Consider the following 24,105-nt stretch of genomic DNA (forward strand, 5'->3'; position numbering starts at 1 on the left):
CCTGAAGCTCATCCTTGGAAAAACACGCTTCTGTTCCAAATGATTCTGATTCAATCAAGAGCTCATTATGTATTCTTCCTGAGGTTCTCATCAAAACTGTTTACCTATCTTGTACAACTGGGTAATGTGGGGGAAAAATAACAACTTTATATTTTGACTTTTCTTAAGTAGCATCTTCATTTCTTTTCAATATTGGTATAATGTTCCAGCAATTAGGCTGGCATTCTTGCCAAATCTAACTAATTGATTTGCCCTGATGTGTGAGCAGTGCTTAAACCTCCTCTGGGTTACGGATGCTTTTCTATGGACCAGAGGGTACTTGCTGTTCTGTGAGCGAATAGACAGGAAGCCACAGTGCACAGCACACACTATGCACAGCAAATGCATGACACAGTCAGGCTGATCCGGGAGCTCTCATAGCTGATTATTTTTTTAATTAATAAAGATAAGCTATACATTAGGCTTCTGTCTTTAAGACTCTTTAATCTTCATGGCTACCACAAAGACTCTCTATAGCTGAGAGTCCAAATGCCTGCTCATTTTCCATGGAAATCATGTAAATATTATGGCAAGAAAATGGATCCTTGTTTAAATGTCCTCATAAGAATTGCTTCCTGTAACAGTAGTTTCCTATTCCTGATCGATTCCCTGGTGAACTATATTAACAAGACACATCTGAGGCTTGGAATGGACTGAAAGGTAACACTTTCTTCTGATGGGATAATGCTGACCACATTCCACTCTGGACTACGGGATTAAAGATGGAGACACCACAGTAATGAAAGGTGCTGACAGGAAAGTACCCCAGCTCCATGGGCTCGGGCATCACATCCACCACTGCCATTCACACCCACAGCTCTTTAGAGAGAGACGTGGAATGGGGGAAAAGGAAAGGTAAAGATACCTCTGGTCTATTGAAGACATACTCATTCTTTTCCCTTTTTGCTTAGTTTGGCCTCTGCGTGACTATGGCTCTCTAAGAGTCCCTTTAACAAAGATACCTCAGCTAAGGAAGAACAATGGAAGGGGCTGCTGAAGGAAGCTATCGTACACAGATTACACAAGAAGGGGTGACTGAGACCTCCCGTATTCCCTCCTTCACATCAGTCTCCAATCCCAGGACTCTACGGGAAGGACCAAAGCACACCAGACAGGCTCTTTCCTCGTGTTAGGAAGCAGAAGATGAGGACATTCAAACTGTGTACACAAGTGAAGCCCATTAAATATTCATGAAGACTCTGTCACTTAGGTAGACACACATGTGGAAAACAAGCTCATTCATTATATATAGTCTTCAGTAATTGGCCAATTTACATTTCTTTAACATCTACAAGGTTATACACAAAGAGTACAGGAGGTACAGTTACTCTCTCCCAATAGTTGATAATATAGCAAAGGAAGAGATGGTCTAACATTTCACTATTTCAAGACCACCCTGTCAGATACAGTGGGTCTCAGATGCAGCTTTTCCATTCATTTAGCAACATTTACTGGGAGCCAATCACATTTGGAAAAATGAAGCTCTAATGGTGGATGAAACAGGTACCAGTATCTGTCTTCTATACATCAAGCACTTACATTATCTGTGTGTTTTAATGATTGGGAAACAGCAAATTGAGGGTTTTAGCACCAGTAATCTGCATATACCACAAGGAGCCCCACTGACAGATAAATTCATTTTGACAATCTTTCATTTTTAAAATTTGGTTGAACTTACTCCTAACACTAATGTTTGATATCAGTTTTCCAAGTAGTACATCTCTTACTTTATATACAAGTGTAGCATACAAACATACTTTGGCCTTAGATACTACCCTAATATGATGATGTACAAATGTGATGATAGTTTGTCATTTTGTATGAACCGACTCATTTTTCCTGAAGTAATTGTTAGGAACATTTAATACTTAATCTTTTAAAACACTGTGTTTTAAAACACAGCTTTGCTTATAATTTTGTGTAAATAAAATGTTTCGGTATATCAGCATTTAAGAATTATTTTATACTCTTTTTATACTATATTATTTTACATATAAAGTTCATATTTAAGTGGGCATTTTCCATTCTTTTAAAAAACACAATCAATTATTCAAAAAGAAATGAGACTTCCATTTTTTAATAAAATAAAATGCTCAACAGATCAAACTTTAACTTAGTTACACTTCAGGACTGTATTAGCTATGTGTAGATTATAGGGGAGAATATAGAGATTTAATTATATCATAATAGTCTTCACAATAAACACTGTATACGTCCATCTGACCAGGAAGTTCCTAAGGTACAGGCATTGCTCGCATACCACCAAAAGTTGTATTAAGAAGGATGCTTTTTTAATAAGTCCAGAATCCCTAGGAATTTCTGAACATAAGCCCTAGTAAACACAGTCTGGTGATATTTGATAAGTGATTTACTTTATATGCATATTTTCATACATTTTTATTATAACTAAAATAAACAACCACCTGTTTCTTTAATATATCCATCTGAGTATGTCTGGGCCATACTTTCCCGAGGACACACTCAATAAATGTCAATCTACCACATGAGTGATTGGGTCTGTATATTCTGGTGACCATTTGAGCCATCGCAGGAAAGTCAAGAATGGTCTCACCTCCTGTGGTCTCTCAGGCCTCCTCAGGATCACCAACTGGATCATGCCTCGGATGTTTCCTTCCATGGACATGGATCTCCTCAGTGTTTCCATGGCTTCATGGTTGGACTTGCCCAGAAGAGTTTCCCCATTCACGGCAACCAGTTGGTCATTCACTCGCAACCGGCCATCCTGGGGCAGAGGGGAAAACAGTGTAAGACGAGAAAGCGTGGTGATGACAGGAAGCTATTGGGAGGAAAAGTTCAAGTACGAAGAAGAGAGAGTCAGAAATGTGAACCTCAGTTCTTAGGAATGATCGATTTTCAATGGCAGGAAGCGGGTCTGGAGCTAGTCAAGCAGTCACAAATACTAACAATCGTGATTTGTGTGAAAGGAGTTATTTTTAGAAGCCTTGGAGCAGAGAGAATTGTAGAGCTCAATAAATATCAATAAAAAATGTATTAAAAAAGAAATCTTAGAGTTCTGAGCTGCAATAATTTAGACATGTCTGATACTTTTATCTATATCTCTGTCTAGCAAACATACAAATCCAGCACGCTTCTGCCATTTGTTTTGGTAAATACCCTATGGGGACTCAAGGAACCCGGGTTAAGAAACAAAGGCAGTAGCTACCTCCCACAAGGAGGGTTTGCATTTTCAGGCATGGAAAGACGTGCTTAAAAGCTGTGCGCTCGACGGCATAATGCCTCTCTTAGCTATCACTGCTAGCCTACTGAATGGAGAGAACAGATTCCTCATATAATTTTCTCTACCTCAAGCACAGACTGACTCATCAACTAGTATTCAGAAGAACACAGATGTGTGCAGTGAAGGATCAAATTGTCCTAATACCTCTGGCAGGAAACCTTGACAAAGGGAGGGATTCCCAGACTTTTTCCCAGGATGTTCCCAGCTAATAAAAATTTTTATCTAGCCCTCCTAGACGAGATGCCATTTACCGTTAAAGTACCAGGAACCCCATGTGTGGAGAGTCAGCCTCACTCTTCTTCCCACGTGTATTCAGAAGCCACCCTCAGCCAGAAGCCTGCTGATGGTGAGGTCTCCATCAGTGGCTGGTAAACTGGGAGAGCAGCTCTTCCGGAAGCCCCTTTGGGCAGAATCCTGGGGAGAACGGTGTTTACAGTGTTTATAGACCGGTGAGTGGAAACTGTCCTATGCTACTTGACATGCAGAAAGTCAGGTTCAAATAAAACTGGGAGTCTTGTCCTGCTGCTGATGTTAACACATTTCACAAAAATAGGAGTGGGTATGCCCTGTTCTTTACTTTTCCAGAGACTTCTTCCATATCTGCCTCCTGTGATGCTCACAGACCCCAGAAGTTAAGGAGATTTGTGTTTTTATAAAATTTTCCACAAAGGAATCAGAATCATGAATTCTAATTCTAATTTGCCTAGGTCACTCTAGCACATTGGGCGAGACTCACGCTAGCTTAGTTTTGTGTGAACTTTGGCCCTTCAGCCCCTTTCACTTCATGGGCCTCAGCATGGTTGTGCAGTGCTTAACTAAATGCAAAAGAATCCTTGCAGTAAGAGGTGACTGGGATAGAAGTTCTATATAGTGCAAAACTGAAAAAAGGAAAAAAAAACCTATCTGAGAAATGATCAAAACAGACACACAGTATAGACTGGAAGCCAGTCGTTGAGCCTCAGAGAGAAAACCCATGGGCTGGTTGATAGGCTTGGACAAATACATGGACAGATGGCTGAAGGAACTGTTCCCTAAGGAACAGGGAAAGAGACAGAGTGACAGCTGTTGGTCTAGAGAGCATTTAGAGATGTCCTACACATTACCTGGTGGATGGAGTCTTGGCAACACAGCACTGCAGAGGCCACCCAAAGGAGTACATGCTCACGCAGGAAGAGCATTGAGATGGCAAGGCAATGGGATCACTAGAGAGTGTGTAAAATTGGATACAAACTGTTCCAAGGCCTGTCTCATGGGAACTTAATGTCTCTCGTTCTGGCTTCGGAACTTCACTTAACCTTTCCCCAAAAAAGAAATTGCCTCTTTCTGCTATCCAATTGTGAATTAGGCACACAAAGAATAGGATTAAGTCTCTGTAAAATGGTGAGGAGGACCACTGGGCTCATCTTGTCACTGAAATTCTCCTAATGTAGCTGGAAGCTGATGTGCAAATTATAAAGATGAGGAAGAAGGAGAAGGGTTGGATCTGGACACTGGCACTGTGACCCGGAAATGAGCCAGTGTTAAGATCTGTAGAGGTCTGTCAACTGGGAGAGCACCTCAGCCTCTATGACAGGAAGAGGAGCAATAAAAGCTGAAGGAATCTGAGGAAGAATTTAATGACTGTGAAGGTGTGAGTAGAAAACAGTTGTATAGAAAAGCGTATACTGACAGCTATTGACATAAACCTATTTCTACTTGCATTCTAGGTTTCAGGCATCGAGTAGGATGTGTTTAATATATTCAAGTCCAAAACAAAAGACAGGTTAGCCAACACACCCCAGGGACCCTGGAATTTGTTGTTGTTGTTGTTGAGACATTCACATTTGTCACGTATGTCACTAGAGAGTTGTGGTCACAATAAAAATCCACACACTCTTGTTTGTAGGAGTGGTTGTCCTCTTGCTATTGGTGTGTGCTTCTTGTTCATAAGATAAATGATGGGTAATTTCATTAATGGTAATGCCAGGAAGACCACATTGTCTTAACATTTAGAAAGCCATCACAGAGCTTCAAGCTTAGGAAGGTCCTCAGAGGTCATCTGGTCCAACCTCTTCCATTTACAGATGGATAATATGAAGCTCCAGGAAGATGAGGCATCGTTTATCTGACACCAAGTAAGACAAGGTTCTTCCATATATATATTAGGACTGGCTCAGCTGGTTAAGTCAAAGTTGAAAAAGAACAGAACAGTCCAAGTCTTGAATTCACTAGTATTTTCTAGGCATGTGAATAATATTTACTTATCTGCAGAGGGGTATTGCTCCATGAAAAGCCTTTCAAAACCAGGGAGAAAATATGCTGTAGGTGTCTGCTGGAAGAGAGCAGTGTTTGAAATCTGGGCACATACCCAGTACATGCATGCGGGAAAGTACAGAAGATGCCCAAGCATGGGAGCAAACTGGAGGAAAATTAAAGATCTGCTTCCTAACTACATTATCTAAAGACATCATCTAAAGTGAAGTTGCTTGAACACAGAACTTGCTACTCAAATTCAAACATACTCCTGAAAATCATGTATATCTTTTCACTTTGAAATGGTTTTCACCAAGAAGATTAGTTTTCTATGACATTTTTCTGTTATTATTATGTTCAGATAGATATTTGGTCATGAGAGTTAAAACATACAACTTTATATAAGTGAATACAAATGTCCAAAGATGCTACTTAGTAATTTTAGCATATCTACTTCATCACAATCTGGGTCATGCTTATACTTTTCCAAAGGAATAAAACTTGGGATTGCAAGATAGCTAAGATGGTAAAGACACTTTCCATGTAATCCTGGTGACATGAGTTCAGGAACTAACTACACAAAGTTGTCCTCTGACCTCTACATGTGTGTCCTTGCATGTGTGCTTACATATACAGACATCATACACACATGTGCTGTCTAAGAACAGTAACAGTCATAAATAGACAATTTTAGAGACAAAGGAAATCTTCTTTCTTATATTACTGTCAGCAGAACCATAAGCAAAAAAGACCCAGTCCTTACATTTGGCACAAAAGCAATGGTAAAGGGAGGAAGAAAATGGGAATAACAACTACCAGCGACTTTCTAGGGGTACTTTAGTGGAGACATGAAAAGCTTAGATGAGGTATAAGTTCCTCTCTTATCTGTGCCTGGGATGGCTTAGAAAGGCATCAGTCCTCACTGCTTATCATAAAAGGAGGGGTCAAGGGCTCAGAGACCAGGAGCATGACCAACACACCTGCCTTCTGCAGAGTCTCTGTGGAAGCCTTTTGAGCAGCCTCTGCTAATCATTTCTGCCAATGATCTTCCTACTATATAAGGATGTAAAGATAGAGGATTGGTTACAGTAATTGATCTCAAAAGGGTCTTAGCATGGCCAACTGTTCTTATCTCCCATCTGTTTCATTTTCTAAGACACGATCTCAGCTTGTAGAACAGGCTGGCCTCACTATGGAACTTACTATATAATCCAGGTTGGCCTCAAACTCAGCAACCCTGCCTTGACCCTCTAGTGATGAGTGGTGTGGGAAGTCCTTTGGTCAATGTGTTGCTTTCATTGGTTAATGATTAAAGCTATTTTTGCCCAGTGGTTCAGCAGAGTAAAGCCAGGTGGGAATTCAAATAGAGATGTAGAGAGAGAGAGAGAGAGAGAGAGAGAGAGAGAGAGAGAGAGTAGGTGGAGTCAGTGAGATGCCATGTTGCCACCACTGAAGGAGACCAAGCCTCGTGGTAAAATATAAAATAACAGAAATGGGTTAATTTAAGATGTAAGAGCTAGCTAGATATGTGCTTAAGCTATAGGCCAAGCCATGTTTTAAACAATATAGTTTCTGTGTGATTATTTCAAGTCTGAGTGGCAAGGAAATAAATGAGTGGCCTCTGCCAACAGATGAGGGTATGTATGAGCTCCTATTGTGCTATTTTGATTCCAAAATCACATTTCTAGAAATGATTAAGGGTGCTAAACTATTAATAAAACACCTAATAAGCTTCTACAATGTAGTCATTATGCTTAAGCTCTCTCAATGCTTGAGATAATTGAAACCTTATGATAACAGTATTTTTTAAAGAGAAATTGAGGGGTTGAATGAATTGTTACTAGTCATGTTCTGTGAGAAGATCTAAACCAGGTCTGGGTCACTCTGGAGTCTTGTTTTCAGTCCCTTTGCTAATAATCCTTAAACTTTATGGATTCTTAGATCTCCCTGAGACTCTAATAAAAGTTACAAATCCTTGTCTCATCAAAGCAAACATTTATACCAGGGTTTCTCTGCGAGTGCACATTTGGACCAGATAATTCTTCGCAATAGGGGCTGTCATGTGTCCTGCAGGGTGTTTCATGTGCCTCCCGCAGAACTGCCATGATGTTCAGGTGAACTGTGACCTTCTAGTTCAGCTCCTGGTGCTCAGCTCTTGAATACTTCCTCTGTTCTGAACTGGTGATGTCACACGGCTCCATGCACTCCTATTAGTCTGCTTTTCTAAAGCTCTAAAGCCCCCCCCCCCATGTAAAGTCGTAACGATGCAAAGGAGCGACTAAAGAAGTCTATGCAAAGAGGATTCTGCAGAATCTGAGGGAAGCATGGGAGCTGGCTTTCCCAGGAATAGTTGGCTGCAGCCCAAGGCCAATCCACATTAGTCCAGGGTGTTGAGAGGATTAATCATGACCAGATGTTGGCTCCTGTCTCTGCATGTTTCTAACAGGACCCTTGGTAAGGCCTCTTGGGATATTATCAACACCCAGGACCCATGCCCCAAAGTCAAACTTTACAGAATGCATTCCCTGTAGCAGAGGACACTCCAGGCAAAGTGGCACCCCTGAATATTAGGACAACTGTTCCAAATGAATTCTTTTAAAGGTTCTAAAATTACTCTATGACAGTAACTACCTACTGTAATTTTGAAAATAAACCAATACATAAGATAAATAGATGTTAAAAAAATAGACTTCAGTTCGTTATCATTTAAAGTGACTTAGAAACAACATTCTGAAGGGACATGAACAAACAAAGCACTTTTAAGCACAGTTCGAGAAAGGAAGGTGGCCACACTGAATGTCTGTAGTATTCATTTTATACGGCCTTAGCCATGTGAGATGTTTTCAATTTTCATTGTCTGCCCTAACATATCTCAACTGAAGGAAGAGGGATACCTCTCCCAAAAAGATCCCTGTCTGGTGTATATGACTTTGCCTACCCCTTCCTCTTTTCTAAAAGTCCTTTGCTCTTATTAGATTTCTCCTTACCCTTTCTAGTGAGGCTTGGCGGCCATCTTGTTCTCACAGTTAATCTCTAGCACAACTAAGGCCTCTTTTCCCCAACGCTCATGTTACTATAGCTATTTGTCTATTGCTGCCGTTAGGGAATTACTTTCTCACATATTTAATTTAGTATCCTTAGCTTCCTAGATTATAGAATGAGGTGGTTCATTCTGTGTCTCCAATCTATTATAGATTGCCTAACTCACGTCAGAGGCTGTAAAGTGCTTGCTAAATAGAGTCACTTGAAAAAAAAAATCTTTCAGTCAGGTACATAGGGACTGGTGTAAGTTTCATCTGTAATGAAGAAATCAATTAATTTATAAACTGTACCTAAGGAGAACTGATGGGCCCAAGCTGGCTCGATTACTTTTTCCATACTGGACCCATCTCCACTGGTTCAGCTACTGTAAACTTTTCAATGGATTTAATGCAGTACCATCTGGGGAGATTCATTCCATTTGTATGGAATGGACCAATAAAGTCCCAGAATTTGTGGCATATGGAAATCTTTGCAAGGAAGCCAAAGGACCTTCTCTGGACCATAGGGGCAAGCACACTCATAATCATTTTGATACATTGATTTCAAAATACAGCCTAATCCTTTTTGCTTAAAACTCCTGGACAAATACAGAACACACACAAAAACTCTGCAACATACAGCTTCCTAAAGACAGACTAAATCTTATTATTGTTGCAGCAAGAAAGTGTGAGAAGGCCTGACTTAGTCTCAGGAATATTTAGTGGCCTATGGCACGGTAATAACACTCTGTGCTTGTGTTACATCTCCCTGTTTCCTGTAGTTCCAGATCCTTTTCCACCCCTTCCTTTTTCCTTCCGGATTTTGTGCTCCTGATTTACTTTGGCCTAGAAAAGCAGATTAAGAAAGCTTGTCAAGGCATATGTGTTATACATGAATCAGGAATATTCTGCATGAATGCATAAACGGATTAGATAGACTCTCTAAGATCTTTCCCATTGAAAAAATTTATGGTATTTACCTTTTTTCCCTTCTCTATGCGTTTGTCTTTTGTTTTTGTTTCTGGCCATAAGGGTGGGGGGAAAGGCTTATTAGTTTTGTTCTATGACAACTCCCTGAGGTACTCACCTGGTGTTCTCATCTTATGTTACATATAGCCACACTAATTTACATTGCTGTTTTAGCACAATTTCAGGTTTGTTCTAGGAGCAGTTGTGCCAATGGAAAGACAACACAATATGGCCTGAGTATGTGGAAAAGCAACAAGAATACAAGGCAAGGACCAGGCTCCACTTCCCCTTTAAGGCATACTCTTTGTGAATTTACACTTCCCATCAGGCCCCTCCTCTTGAAGGGCTCACCAGCTCTTAGTGGCATCCTTCCAGGAGCTTTTGGGAGGACATTTAAATTATAAACTATTTTTACAGGTATTATTTATAGAGCCATAGCACCATCATTATAGATCAATTTGTACAGATTACCTTTTTCTCTAAGACTATGAAGTCATACATGCTTTCAAGCCTAATGAGATATCAGTTGTATCCAAAATGTACACCAGAATGATGCAGTTTTAAAACTTGCTAGTACAGACCAAATGAACTTTTATTTGTATTTTTAGAAATGAAAAAAAAATTAGAAGTGATAAAGATTATAAACAAAGCAATGATGGAGGCTGAGGTAAGACCATAAGTGTTAGAAGTTATGTGATAAGACCTTTGTATGAAGTCTTGGTGTCTAAATTCAGAAATAAGTACGATCACATGAATTAACACCTGTTAAGAGTTTAAATGCTTTAGAGGAAAATTGACTGACCAGTGTTTTCCTTATTTGGTTAGTAATTTCCTTGTTTTTAACATAAAATTCTTACTGTGTTTATAGACTACAAATCTCTTGATTTGTTTTTTAGTTCCAAGTTGCAGTTGTCCATTTGTGAATGGGGATAACACATCGGTGCTCAGTTCTTACAACTGAGTAGCTACTCATGACCCAGACTGCCTGGACCTCCTTCAGAGGAACAAGTTAGGATGCCCTCAACTACCAGCGACGCCTCAAAGTCCTCTCACTGGCAGGGGATGTATCAATTTTAAGAAAAATGGAGAGTTGAAGAAATCATTTAACATTAGTGTTCCTTAAAAAGCTGTCCCTTTTATCTTCCTTTGGATTCATTAATTATAGATATGCCATGATTTATAGATACTGGGAGAAATGGAGGTGGAAATTATTCAGGCTGGGAGCTCTGACCAGACTCCTGCTAAGAGGGTGGGAGGCCTATAAATGCTCAGCATTCCTGAGACCCAGGAATCCTCCTGTAGCCCTCACTCTTCTGCTGCTGGGGATGCTTACTTTAGTCATAGAAAACTGATCATTGTGAATACTCGCATTAGTTAAAATTCTCATATCCACCATGAAAAGATTACGAAATTCTACATCTTTGAGAAGAATCACCCCAAATTTCTTGAGCACACAGAATCAAGTTACTTAAATGATGTCTACTTCATATTCTGGTGCACACATTTGCAATTAATTATGCTAGGCATTTTCCTTTTACTTAATTTCACTATCATCAAGTAGTATTTATTAAGCACAAACTGAGCTAAATTAATTTTGTACAGAGTAGCAGTTTTAAATGCATTCTCTCTGTTTAAGAGTCCTTAAATAATCCATCTACCTGATATATGACATTTGTTTCCCTTAGGAAAAAAAAACACTCTTAAATTTGAATTTTTATCTTATTATTTCAGGGCTTCAATAGGGTACATTCCACTCATAACATCAGCATATTCAAATGTAAAAAGTGCCAGCCAGAACTAGTGTAATGCACTACATGGAAGCTAGTGTTGATGTTTTTCCTAAATTAAAAAAAGATGGATCTTTTCTAAAAATGACTGCAGTAAAAGAAAACCAGTCTAAATGTAAGAAATAAATAAAAAAATAAATAATAAAAAATATTAAACTTTACGTAATATAGTTCATCAAAAGCAAAGAAAAACCATCGAATTTGAAAATGTTTAGCAAATGATTAAATATCTAGAGTCTTCAAAGTAACTAGAGACATTGAGTGACCTTGAGAAAATATGGAATGAAGGTTTAATGAAAATTTGGAAAGGGGGGAACACCTTTCCAAGTATAAAACTGACACCATTTCTTTCCTTTTAACAGCAACAACATGTTTCACTTGAACTTCCAACCACAAAAGGAAATTTGAAAAAACTCATCCTCAGGGACCTCCTGATTCCATCCTAGTCACAGCAGACTCATTCTCTTATATTTTGTTTCTAGAAGTAATGACACTATACTTTGGGTACAAATGCCTAGGAGGAATGACAGAAACTAATATCCAAGTATCAGCCTGCAACAGGAGCACTGCGTAAGCATATTACATCAGTACTCCAAGAAGCAGCACTGTGCTGGTGTGGTCCATGTTGCTTTGTGAATGATGTGAGAAAGCTCACAGTGATGCTTCAGAAGGCTCTGCAAGGAACTCCACATACCATGACAGCCTGTAACTGCATAGCTTTTGGAAAGTAGAATTTCTGGGTGTTATTTCTCCTGCTCCTTTGTGTGTATAGAAGTGTTGCATGTATGCATACGTCAACAAGTTTGTTCTCCAGTATGAACAGGTATTTCACTCATGTACGTGTGTGGGAGGTCAGAGACGACACCAGGGTGTCTTTCTTCAATTACTTCTCAGTTTCTGGGCATTCTTCTGTTTTTTTTCCCCCTAATTTTTCTTGAGTGTTGTTTTTTAATTGTACCTTCAATGTTCTGAGTTAGTTAAGTATTTGGATAATTTTGAGCAAGGTATACCTGCAATTCAGCTTGCCCTGAGTTCCTCTTCAAGTTCCTGCTTTTGTTTCCCAAAGTGCAACCAAGAGTATCTGTATGCTTTTAGTAGCAAATAGAGGTTTGCCTTTGTATTAGAAATAACTCAAAGAGGAAACGAGAAGCTTGAAAGTAGTAGCCTGGTAGGTGAGAGGAGACATCAGAACCCGAGTCATTCTGAGATTTTACATCTGGTGGGTAGCCTGTCTTTGTTTATATCCTCAGAAGCTCCCAGGAGGTTACAGCACATAGAATCCACAGGAAGAATTTGGTCATACTTTTCAAAGTAGTTTAGTTTTCAACAGTCCACCTTCCCTTAAGGGAAAACCACCTTGAGAACCAATTAGTGGAACGAAATGCTGGGAGGAAAAGATCGGGCTCCAGTAGAAAAAAATATTTTGTTGATTTCAAGTAAAATCCTAGGGCCAGATGCTAATATGGATGTCCCGGTGCTCATCTTCCAAGCCTCAGGGACACTGCAGTCTGTTACATTTGTTTCTCTTCAACCAAGACAGGAACAAAGTCTCCAGACAATTTTGTAAGACTTAATCCAGATTTGGGGAACAGGAGACAGACTTCTGAGAAGTAACGGTGGATTATTGCGCTAGCAGAAGAAGGGAAAACACAGCTCCCTTTCCCTTAATCGGATTCCTTGGGAACAGAGCGCGGGGCTCTACTGCTCACAGTGAAAGAGACACACAAGACAAATGGTTACCAACCATTCACGACAAGGCTAACTTCAGGACCCATGCCTCTTACTGTTAAAAATCAGGTATAGCTATGCTGTCCAGTGGTTTCAATGGTGTGTCAGGAAGGACACGTACATAAATGGAAAGTGCAGCAAGGAATGGGACTATGAGAGTCTGCTCAGGTAAGGGGTTGCTCATTGCCACGAACAGAAATGCGTACTGAACCACACACCAATATCTATCTGCTGGAACTGAAGCTATTGCCCACTTGAAAAAAAAAAAAGGAACAAAAACAAAGATGTTTTCTTTTAATTTCCAAGAAGTCATCTCATTTTAAATTTTGCTTTGAATAAATTCTTCACAAAAGAGCTGCCATTAGGAGGGAGAAGAATAATATCAAGCAGGTGTCCACAAACATAGCACCTGCTCTTGAACAAAATGCACACTTCGACTGCTTGTTAAGTAGGATGAACATGATACAAGGCTGTGCCAGGAAGTAGCCCCTGCGTTCAGGCACACACTTAGACGTACTGAAAAAGCATCATCATGCTAAATCAGTGTAGCACAGGCTATGAAGTCTGATGCTATATTTGGCAAGTCTGGATCTTCTCATAAGAATAGAGCCCTGGAATCACTGCCTTTTGATAATATGACATAATAAAAATGTGAAAATGAAGAATAAAATTGGAGAATCCATTTTAAATACTTATCGTGGTACCTGGCATATGCCAAGCAGGAAGTATGATGAATGTCGATGTTTGTTGCTATTATTGTCCCTCTGTTTCCCTTCTGTGCTATCTGAGACCCATTAGAGGGTATTGCAGATTCATTCATAGACCTCACTGCTTGGCCAGTCTCTGCACTCACACTTCTGCCAGCTCCCCTGTGCGGACAATGGTTTTCAGTCCATGACCTTAGGTTTGGTTGGATGACTATTCTGACGAGTTTTGTGCGTGTGGTGTGATGGTGAAGCACTTCAGAGTCCAGGCATTGTAAGGCATCTCCCATTGCAGCTAGACCTCTAATATCTGTTAGCCTGCTCTCAAAGGGCTGGTAGAATATGTGGAACATAATATGCCTGTAGACCTATGCTGTAAGGAGGGGCTGCATGTTTGTCCCAGCCGCCCAGCTAGCTTAGCCCCGAAATAACCGCACAGAAACTGTATTACTTAAAACACTGCTTGGTCCATTAGCTCTAACTTTATATTGGCTAACTCTTATATTAATTTAACCCATTTCTATTACTCTACACATCACCATGTGGCAGCGTCTGTCTCCGGTGGACCCATGGCTTCTCCCTGACGGCCCTTCTTCTCCCAGCATACAGCCTAGCTTTCCCTGCGTAGTTCTGTTCTTCCCTGCTATAGGCTCAATGGTGTAGGAGGTCTTTATGTCTTTGTGTTGCTTTCATTGGAGGCTTTGGGCCTGTTGATAGGGAAGCACTTAGGTAGGTAGGGAAAACTAAATGGCATGCTAGGAAAAAGGAATCATCATGGATCCACCACCAGAGATAAACGTGCTGGAACTTTGCCTGTAGGCCATGACCTCATGGTGATACACAAATTAATAGAAATGGGTTAAATTAATATAAGAGTTAGCCAGTAAGAAGTTAGAGTTTTTGGGCAAAGCAGTGATTTAATGAATACAATCTCTGTGTGGTTAGTTCCAGGCTACCGTGGCCGGGACAAACAAGCGGGCCTTCCTCCTATAGATCTACAGTGTGACAGAAAACTCCCAGCCTGCATCAGAGCCCCCACCATCACTACGAATTGCCCTGCAAAGCCATGAGCAAAATAAAAGTTTTCTGATTAAGAACTTTTATGATTATTGATCATGTGACAAAAGCTAACTGAACTGGAGAATAAAGAATTGCCTACCCATAGTGCAAATCCCCCTGTTCCAAGAAAGAAGGCATCAGCTTAGAGTCTAAATTGAAGGAACAGTAGAAGTGAGGACATAAGGAGACGGTGATAAACAAAGCAAGGATAAGACCTGGCTATTCCCCTAAAGTCTAAATAGGCATTCTCAGCTTTGGTGTGTGAGGGGGCATACATGGTCAACAGTAAGACCATCTGCAATGGTTAACAGGCATTAGAGGCTTTGGTAGACACTGAGCCAAAGACTCTATGTCAATGGTTCTCAACCTTCCTAATGCTGTTCCTCATGTTGTAGCGATTCCCCAATCATAAAATTATTTTATTGCTACTCATAACAGTAATCTTGCTACTGATGCATCATAATGCAAATATCTTACATGCAGGATATCTGATATGAAACCCCAAAAGGAGTTGTGATCCCTAAGTTGAGAACCACTGCTCTATGTGTATTGTGTCTTAGTTATCATAAGAGTATGTGCACACAAGCACTACAAACTTTACTGACACACTAAATGAGGAAACTGGGGCCAGCTTGGAAGATTAGTCTGCCTGTGTTTACAGAGGAAGAGAAAGATGCAAACAGGACTCTAGAATATCATTCCATGACACAAGGAGATGGTGGTTAGGGCCACAGACTTGCTTTCCCTTTCTATGATCAACCTCTTGTGTGCATTCATTATTTAATCCCAGGGGCCCTGATGGACTAGATTCTGCAGGTAACCAAGTGAGAGACAAACTAGTGAATATCCTTGCCCATAGTTTCACATGGACACCAAGTAGGGACAGTGAGGGATTAGTGGCATGTTACTAGCTTTGGTCTCAGTCCACCCGGATGTGAAAAAGTAGGGCCATAATATTCTCTGTCTTTCTGGAACTGAATCAGCTTACTCGAGTGTTGAAAGGCAAATATGTCCGGTGCACTGTGATTATCTTCAGGTACACAGAGTGATGGATGACTTTTAGTTTATTCTACAGTCATTCTTAGAACCCACTAAGCTTGCTTGCTTGTTTGCTTTTCTTTTTTTTTTTTTTTTTTGTAAGTACAGTTTTCTCATTTGTTGCCTTGATGTCAACTCCTTTCAGTTTTGTTTTTCTGATGGCATAGTTTTAGGTGCTACTCTGCCAAGTTATAAATTTAAAGGTTAAAGGGCCCTTAATAGAGTAATCAAAAGAATGGGAATCATGATAAGCTTTCAGAATTATTTTAGGAAGTATGAAAACAAGGAACTGGCCTCGGATCTGTTCACACGCATTTTCAGTGTCTAGCAGGAAAGTCTCAATAGATCCCATCCTTTTAGAGATGGCCTCTCTCTGGGTTCAAGCACAACAGTTACATCCCCAAGTACTAGCACCCAGGCAAACATCACATCCTTACCTTGAAGGCAGCACCTCCATGGATGATAGATTTGATAAAAATCCCCAAGTCAGTTCCAGTTTCTCGGGATTTATTCCCTTTCAAGCTAACTCCGAGGCCAGCGGAGCCGGAATCATTTAGGGGGATCTCCAAGGTGAGCTGCTCGCTTGCCTCCAGGGAGAGCATGTAGCAGTCAGGTTCTCCTTTCTGTTGGGAAGAGTGAGAGAGAGGGTTGATATCAGTTCACCTTCTCAGATGACTGAAGCAGATGCAGTTGATAAGACAGAATGGCTGGACCTCTAGCAGCTGTTTTCCTGGCAGATAGAGACAAGATGCTTCACCTCTCTGTCTCTCTGTAAGATGCTATCACCATGCCTACCACACAGCAAAGCACTCTCTGGGGCTAGAATCTGGTTATGGCTGAAAAAGAGGCCACTTTGTGAGGTCAAGTTGTACAACTTTAAACATTCTGTAGACATTTGGGAACTTGGTTGGATATTTATTTAAAATAACGAAACAGGCTGGATGTTAAACTCAGTGAACGTCAGGTTGCAGAAGATTCTTAGAGATCATTCATTCTCCACATCTTCATCCCACAAATGAAGATGCAGAGCTTAATATACAGAACTTTGTGAAAAGCTTGGAGAAATATTACACTTATAATTTAAGATATATACTTTGCGCATTAGTGAAGAGTATCAATAGGACCCAAACATGGAAATTTTCATTTTAAAGTCAGAGAAACATTTTTAATGGCTATCATTGAATTCAAATTCATCTTATCAAAAATCATGTGGTAAGCTTATATCATTGTCTAGCAGAGTCCCCTAGAAATAAATAGGTTATTAGACTGCTATAAAAAGTAATTATGCACAATAAATATTCATATGCTCTCTGACAAATGACACATACCCACTAGCAAACTAGTCTCCAAACGGAATGTGGTGGAAAGGCAGGCTCATGGGCCATCTCTCCTGGGAGAAGTATGTGGTCAGTCATATGAGGTACAGAGGGTCTTCAGATACACAGTCATGAGAATCTGGGTGTACTGTACATGATAATCGCATCACTGTCCCCCCTGAACCCAATCAAGCTTGCAGGAGTGTGAAAGAGCCACAGTGCTTAGCTGGAAAATTTGAAAATAAGATATTCCTGAAAATCATCCACTCATTCTAGGGCAGCAGTTACTTCCTCTCTGTAATTATGTCTAGAGAGTCTCATCTTAAGGTCGCTTTGAGATGACTCCTCTGTAAAACAATGTCTGAATGTCAGTCTCAAATCCGTATAACATCAGAAGTAGCAAAAAACCCATAATTAAAACAGGATTAAGGGGTCTGATCATAGCCAGGTCCACTGACCTGACATTTTCAACTCTGAACAAAAAAGACAAGAACCCACATTTAACTTGTAAAGAAATGATTCTTTCAATTGCTTCCACTGTGAATGAGGTTTATTGGTAATACGCTGACAAAAGGTTGTTCAAAGGAAGGAAACTTCATTGCTTAATTTAATAAATCTACTGTAGGTTTATATTTACTATAATATATATGCATATATATGTATATTTATCATTGTATTAGCTAAGAAGCAAATAGCAATTTCATGTCTAGAGTCAAAGTTACCTTTCCCTGTTGCTGGTTTGTTTTTTTTACCCCCTCAATGGAACGTCAGAGCTCAACAGTAAATGTAAACAGTTAGCCTTCACCATTGTCTTCCAATCTGTCTAATTTAGAATACATAACATTTTACAGTCACTTATGTTTCTGTGCCTCTCTGGGATTGGGTTAACTTAAGTCTAATAAAGTTATACAGAATTAAACTATAAATTAAAGGACAATTGTTCTCACTGTATGTTCTGAGTATTTTAGGAAGTAAAACTAGAAAGTCCTTTACTACAAACAGAAAATTGTTTTAAAAAAACTAATTTGCTTTATAAATATAGTTATACATTGTTCTAGATGGGGACATGAGCTGATAAATGTACTCCTAGGACATACCAAGGCAACGTGTAATACCATGTGGTGTATGACTGCACCTTCAATTCATGTATTCCACGATCCAGGAGTTTTCACTTGACTACTATACTTGACGAGGAAGATTGACAGCCATGGTTGACCGACAGCCATGGTTGTTTTACACGAATTCATACCTTTAATTGTCATCTAACTGCAGAAACAAAGACCATGTTGAATTATGGCTACCTTTTAATTTCAAAGTTAAGTTCCTGACCTGTGAGAGCCTGAAATACAATAAAAACAACAAACTAGGGGCTAATGATGATGGAGTTGACCCACTACAAGTACCTGACACGGGTTAAAACACTTAGCTTCATGGAGACTCTAAAGATTTTTTCGATATCAGGGCCATTTTAAAGACGAAGGAATAATGGTGCATAGTAGCCAGGCACTGTGCTACCAGATCACAAGATTTGCAAATACAGAAGCTTTGTGATGCCCAGGCAGCATGACTCCTGGCTCCAATTATATTTATCTTTAGTAAAAGGTCATGAACTGTTTATTACATGTCTAATATTCTATAGACATTTTAACAAAAGGACTGACATCTATCCATGATCTCTGATTACAGATGATACCGCCATGCTGTAAATTTATTATTAAATGATAAATGTATATATTTATAGTGTATATATTATGTGTTTATGAATACAAGGCTGGAAAGATGGTTCAGTGGAAAAGATGCTTGCTGACAGTGGATGTGGAGTCTGAACTGGCTATCTCCTATGACCCAGAAATCCTTCAGTGGAGGAACTGAGACACCAATCAGCCACACAACTTTAGATCAACAGTCTGTCCTGTCTACGGGAGATGCTGGGATAGGGTGGTGCAGATATTGCGGGAGTGGCCAACCAGTGACTGGTCCAGCCTCAGACCCACGCCACAAGAGTGATTCTACCTCTGACCCTGCCTGGAGTGCTAGGTCCCAGAGTCTGAATGGCCCAGATACCTAGGGTCGACCCAAATGTCAACATAATGATGCCCAAAGATATGTTGCTATTCCCATAGACTGGTGAGGACCCCAGTTGTCATCAGAGAGCCTTCATCCAGTTAACTGATGGAAACAGATGTAGAGACCCACAGCCAAACATTAGGCCAATATCAGGGAATCCTGCTGAAGAGAGGGAAGAAGGATTTTACTAGCCAGAGGAGTCAAGAAAACCACAAGAAAACCTACAGAATCAACTAACCTGGGCTCATAGATGCTCAGAGTCTGAACCAATAACCATGGGAACCTGCATGGGACTAACCTAGGCCCTCTCCACTTATGTGACAGTTGTGTAGCTTGGTCTACTTGTAGGACTCATAACAGTGGGAGCAGCAGTTGTCCCTAATACTTTGGCTGGCTTTTAGGACCCTATTCCTCACACTGGGTTATCTTGCCCAGCCTTAATACAAGGGGAGGTGTTTAGTCTTACTGAAACTTGATATGCCATACTTGGTTGATACCCATGGAAGGCCTGCCCCTTTCTGAACTGAAACAGAGGAGGAATGGATTGGTGGGGGAGGAGAGCAAAGGAGACGTGGGGGAGGGAATGGTAAGAGAGCAGGGAGGGAAAACCAGCTAGGATTTAAAATATATAAATTAATTTAATTTTCAAAAAGTGCCTGCTGTCCAAGCATAAAGACATTAGTTAGGATCCAGAGCACTACGTAAACACACACACACACACACACACACACACACACACACACAATGTATACATAGTAAACATGTATACATAACAAGTATATATAAAAACACCGAACTTATTAATATAAACATTACCTCAGATACATATTTTAGAGGCAGTGGGAATAATACCCCTAAAGCCTGTTTTCAGTGAATTTTAGGAGTTCCATACATCGCTATGAAGTATAGTCACCATCCCGGTGATGAAGTAGTCTCTGGACCACTGCTGTGTGAACTGAAATTCGGTGCGCTTTGACCAATCCCTTGCTAGTCTCCTCATCCCCTGGTCATCACAACTTCACTTTCCACTTCTGGGTTTATTTTGTCTCTTTTTAAATCTTTTTGTTTCTTTTCTCTCTTTTCTTTTCTTTTTTAAATGATGGGTTTTCATTCTGTAGCTCAGGCTAGCCTGAAACTCATGTAAACTGGGATTACAAGTGTGAGCAGCATGCCTGGCAGCCTGACCCTTTACAACTGTGCCACTACACATCCGTGAGTCCCGGAGCTGTGGCCCATCGTGACATCACACAGTCACTGGACATTTCGAGATAGATCCCTATAATGAAAGTAAAGTGATACGCGATTTATATTCTCTACCAACTCCAGTTATGCTTCACATCTTTGTTATGCTATAGCGGGCTCGAGTCATAATTAGTGGTTTCTAATAATGGCAAATTCCCAGGGGTGACGGAAGCCATTACAGTAGTTAACACAGCCATTTCCTTTCTTAGAAATAAATGTTCCCTTACCTAATGTACAAAGACAAAAATCAATATATGGAATGCCTCATACTTGGTTCAAACAAGCAACTCTAAAAATTAAACTCAAACCTTGTCAAGCGACGTTCTGCAGTGAATGGGATGGAATAGAAAGCAATCGCCTGTTCCAGTCCCTCCGACGAAGGTCATCAGAGATGTAGTCAAGCAGAGGACAATGTCACATTGAGACTGCAGATGCTCCTGGTGTCCTGGCTTTTCAGCAAGATATCCTCCCACATGTGTTAGGAGGACCGCTGCCTTTTCCTTCTACAGGAACCTGCAGCTCCCCATAAAATACTAGTGTAGTAAGGGGAAGCTTGTGAATCACACTTTCAATTTACCTTCTCATTATCTTTTATAGCTTTTCACTGAGGTCATGTTTCTGGACACAAAGACCTCAAGGTCTTGTGTTAGTCCCAAGATTAGGCTGGGATTGATACTCAAAATGCCCCCACTATGTATTCCTAAATTCAAAGTTCCAGCACTTGCTAGGGACTAACTCGACAGAATACTCAGTTTGGGCCTCAACCTTTGCACAACTGACATTTGGGGCTGCGTGGGACAGTCCTATGCATTGGAGTTAACTACATCCCTATAACCTCAGTAGTGGTTCTGCACCAGCTGTGCTAACTGAAAAGGCCGCAGGGTTGTCAGAAGTCAGCTATGATTGAGTTACATCCAGTTGAGAAACCACTGGTCTTGAACTAACATTACCAAATGAAGCCAGATTTAAAAAGAAAATGCCTGGGTCTAGAAAGTATAATAGATGTTGTTGGTTACATTGCTACTACTGATATGTTTCCAAGTCCTAAGACAGTAAACACCCCTGCAAGTGGGCAGGTCTTCAGAACACAAGTTCCTGACCAACATGTGGTTAAAATAGACTATTACAGTCATACATTCGCCTGTGCTTACACTTAGATGACAGCGCATTTCTGAAGGCAGGTATTCAATTTTTTGTGAGATGAACAGAGCTGAGAATATGAAAGGAAATGCCACATTAATTGGTACAACTTCCTTCTGAATGCTTCATATTACTTATATAAGACTCTAAGACCAAACTATGTGACTATCAAGTACAGTCCACTAGGCTAGCTATACTAACATGATTGCTACCTTTTACTTATTAAATGTATATATATATATATATATATATATATATACAATTGTATAAAATAATATTGACATAAGATGTGTGGCAAACTTTGTGTACATCGTGCTTCATGCTTCACTATGCCACACACACGCTGTACACACACACACTCTGCACACACACACACTCTGCACACACACACACGCTGCACACACACACACTCTGCACACACACAGACGCCATCTTACCTGCCCCACTCTGTCTGGCTGGACACAAGAATCCTGCACTATGTAGTGTCCCTAGAGTAGGGGTAGAGGTTTACTCCAACAGGAGCGCTGCTATTTCCTTTTTACTTTATGTCTTTCTAATATTACTGAATTACTATAAAAGGAATATTTGTGGAAAGAATGTATGGCACTATAAGAATGCTTTCTACATCTTTATACTGCTAACTATGGAAATGGAAAAGATACCTTTGAAGGTATGCATGTACACATGTACACATATTCATTTGCCCTATTTGAGAACTGTACATAATACATGTTATTAGGTTTATTATAAGCTGTATTTAATTTTCTCAACTGTATGTAGTATGTACATATTGTATGCATGCGTTTATGTTTTTAAACTCCATCAGTTACCTCAGATTGAAAGTGAGCATCACAAAGAAATACTCATGGCACCAAGATTTTAGAAGCACTGTGATCCAGTACCCAAAGATATATTATCTGTCTATTCATCTACATACATTCATCTATTGGTCCATCCACCTATATGAAAATATGCAGACATACATGCACACATGCAGACAGACAGACTTGACAGACAGACACACACAAACACACTTACAGAAAGTTTTATTAGATAATACTTGTCAAGACTGAAACTCATTCATTTCTATGCTGTTCTATTAAACCTTATGGGTTTTTTGTGACTACAATGTACTAGATTTAATCCATAGCCAAATGGTATACTGTAGTTTTAATTTTTGAAGAACTGCTTCCATGAATATGTAAACATTGTTTTAACTAAGAAAGAAAAAAAAGCAAATGCAAAAAAATTTGCAAAGAAAGTTTAAACCAATTCTAGAAGGTATTTTAATGTTTTATCACAACCAGTTATAATGTTAGCCATTTTTCCTCTTTTGTAAAAATTTTCTTCAAGCTCCTATAGTATAGCATATTTATAATATATATCATAATATGATTATATAAGATGGTACATATGTTATTCCTTGAATGCAGTTACTTCTTTAATTTTTAATTCTCTGTAATTTTATTTATATATTCTATATCCTATTAAATGATATAAATATATGTATATCTAAAACATATCAGAGTATATATAGAATGGAAATAGAATAGCAGAGATATACAGACACAATAAATAACCTGTTGCAGTTGGAACTCAGAGAGGAGTTGGGGCTACTCTGACATGACTCACAAAAGTTACTTTTTGCAAATTATAGTCTTTCAGTAATTTTCCACCAAGCATTTACTATGTACTGAACACCATATAATGCAAAATGGCCAGTTTACACAGCACATAATTGGTCAAACCATTGGAGAAACATGGAAGCCTCTTTCTGTTCACTTATGCTATGTGAAGAGGTGGTGTTTAAGAACAAGAAATAGGAACCGAGGTGTCTCCATAGACCTTGTTGTACATAACCCCGTCTATAAAACAAATACCCAAAGTAATCAGCAGGAAGATGGATGGGCAGGGAGGCATCCATGTTATTAGTTTAAGAATATTTCAAATGGGGCCATCTCTAGACACACAAATGTTCTGTATTGCAAAGTGGTGCTTGATTCACACACGCAAGAGGTAATAACCCAGCCTTGTAAATCCTGGGGGAATGCAGCAGCCCACAGGGCCAAGGCTCAATTTCCCAGAAGCCCAGGCCAGACCTGAAAGCATCCATGCTGAACCTTTTATGGCCCTCATTTCATTAAATGCCATGCTTGGGGCTCAGCAGGAGCAAACTCTGAATGTCTTTGCCTTGCATCCCAAATGTGTAATTAGCCTGTGCTGTGAGCGGCTTACTTTATGCAAGAATTATGTTTCACATACAATCATTCTGTCAATTACAAAAACTCAAACAAAGGGTTTAAAGAAAAGAATGAACGTAATTTTTATATAGAGAGCAAAGAGTTACACCTGATGTTTCTGCGGGATATTTTATAATAAGCTTAACTATTGTTAATTTTTACCTAAGTAAATTCTAAGGATAAAATTCTGAGGATAAATTTAAAGGATAAAACTTTTGCAATAATAAAAAAATAATTCACAACAGTGAAAGGATAGGACTCCTGA

General features: G+C 39.7%; 1 protein-coding gene across 2 annotated transcripts in view; it reads right to left on the reverse strand.

The window, feature by feature from the left end:
* Positions 1–24,105, reverse strand: part of Pard3b (par-3 family cell polarity regulator beta) — a 975,885-nt gene that overhangs the window by 413,033 nt on the left and 538,747 nt on the right. For both annotated transcript variants that reach the window (XM_038339874.2, XM_042055538.1), the window contains exons 11-12: positions 16,273–16,458; positions 2,612–2,782 (exon numbers count right to left, since the gene is read on the reverse strand). In XM_038339874.2, coding sequence (XP_038195802.1) covers positions 2,612–2,782; positions 16,273–16,458 — 357 coding nt within the window. The remainder of the gene's footprint in view (positions 1–2,611; positions 2,783–16,272; positions 16,459–24,105) is intronic.

This window comes from Arvicola amphibius, chromosome 8 (genome assembly GCF_903992535.2).
Source record: "Arvicola amphibius chromosome 8, mArvAmp1.2, whole genome shotgun sequence".
Taxonomy (NCBI): domain Eukaryota; kingdom Metazoa; phylum Chordata; class Mammalia; order Rodentia; family Cricetidae; genus Arvicola; species Arvicola amphibius.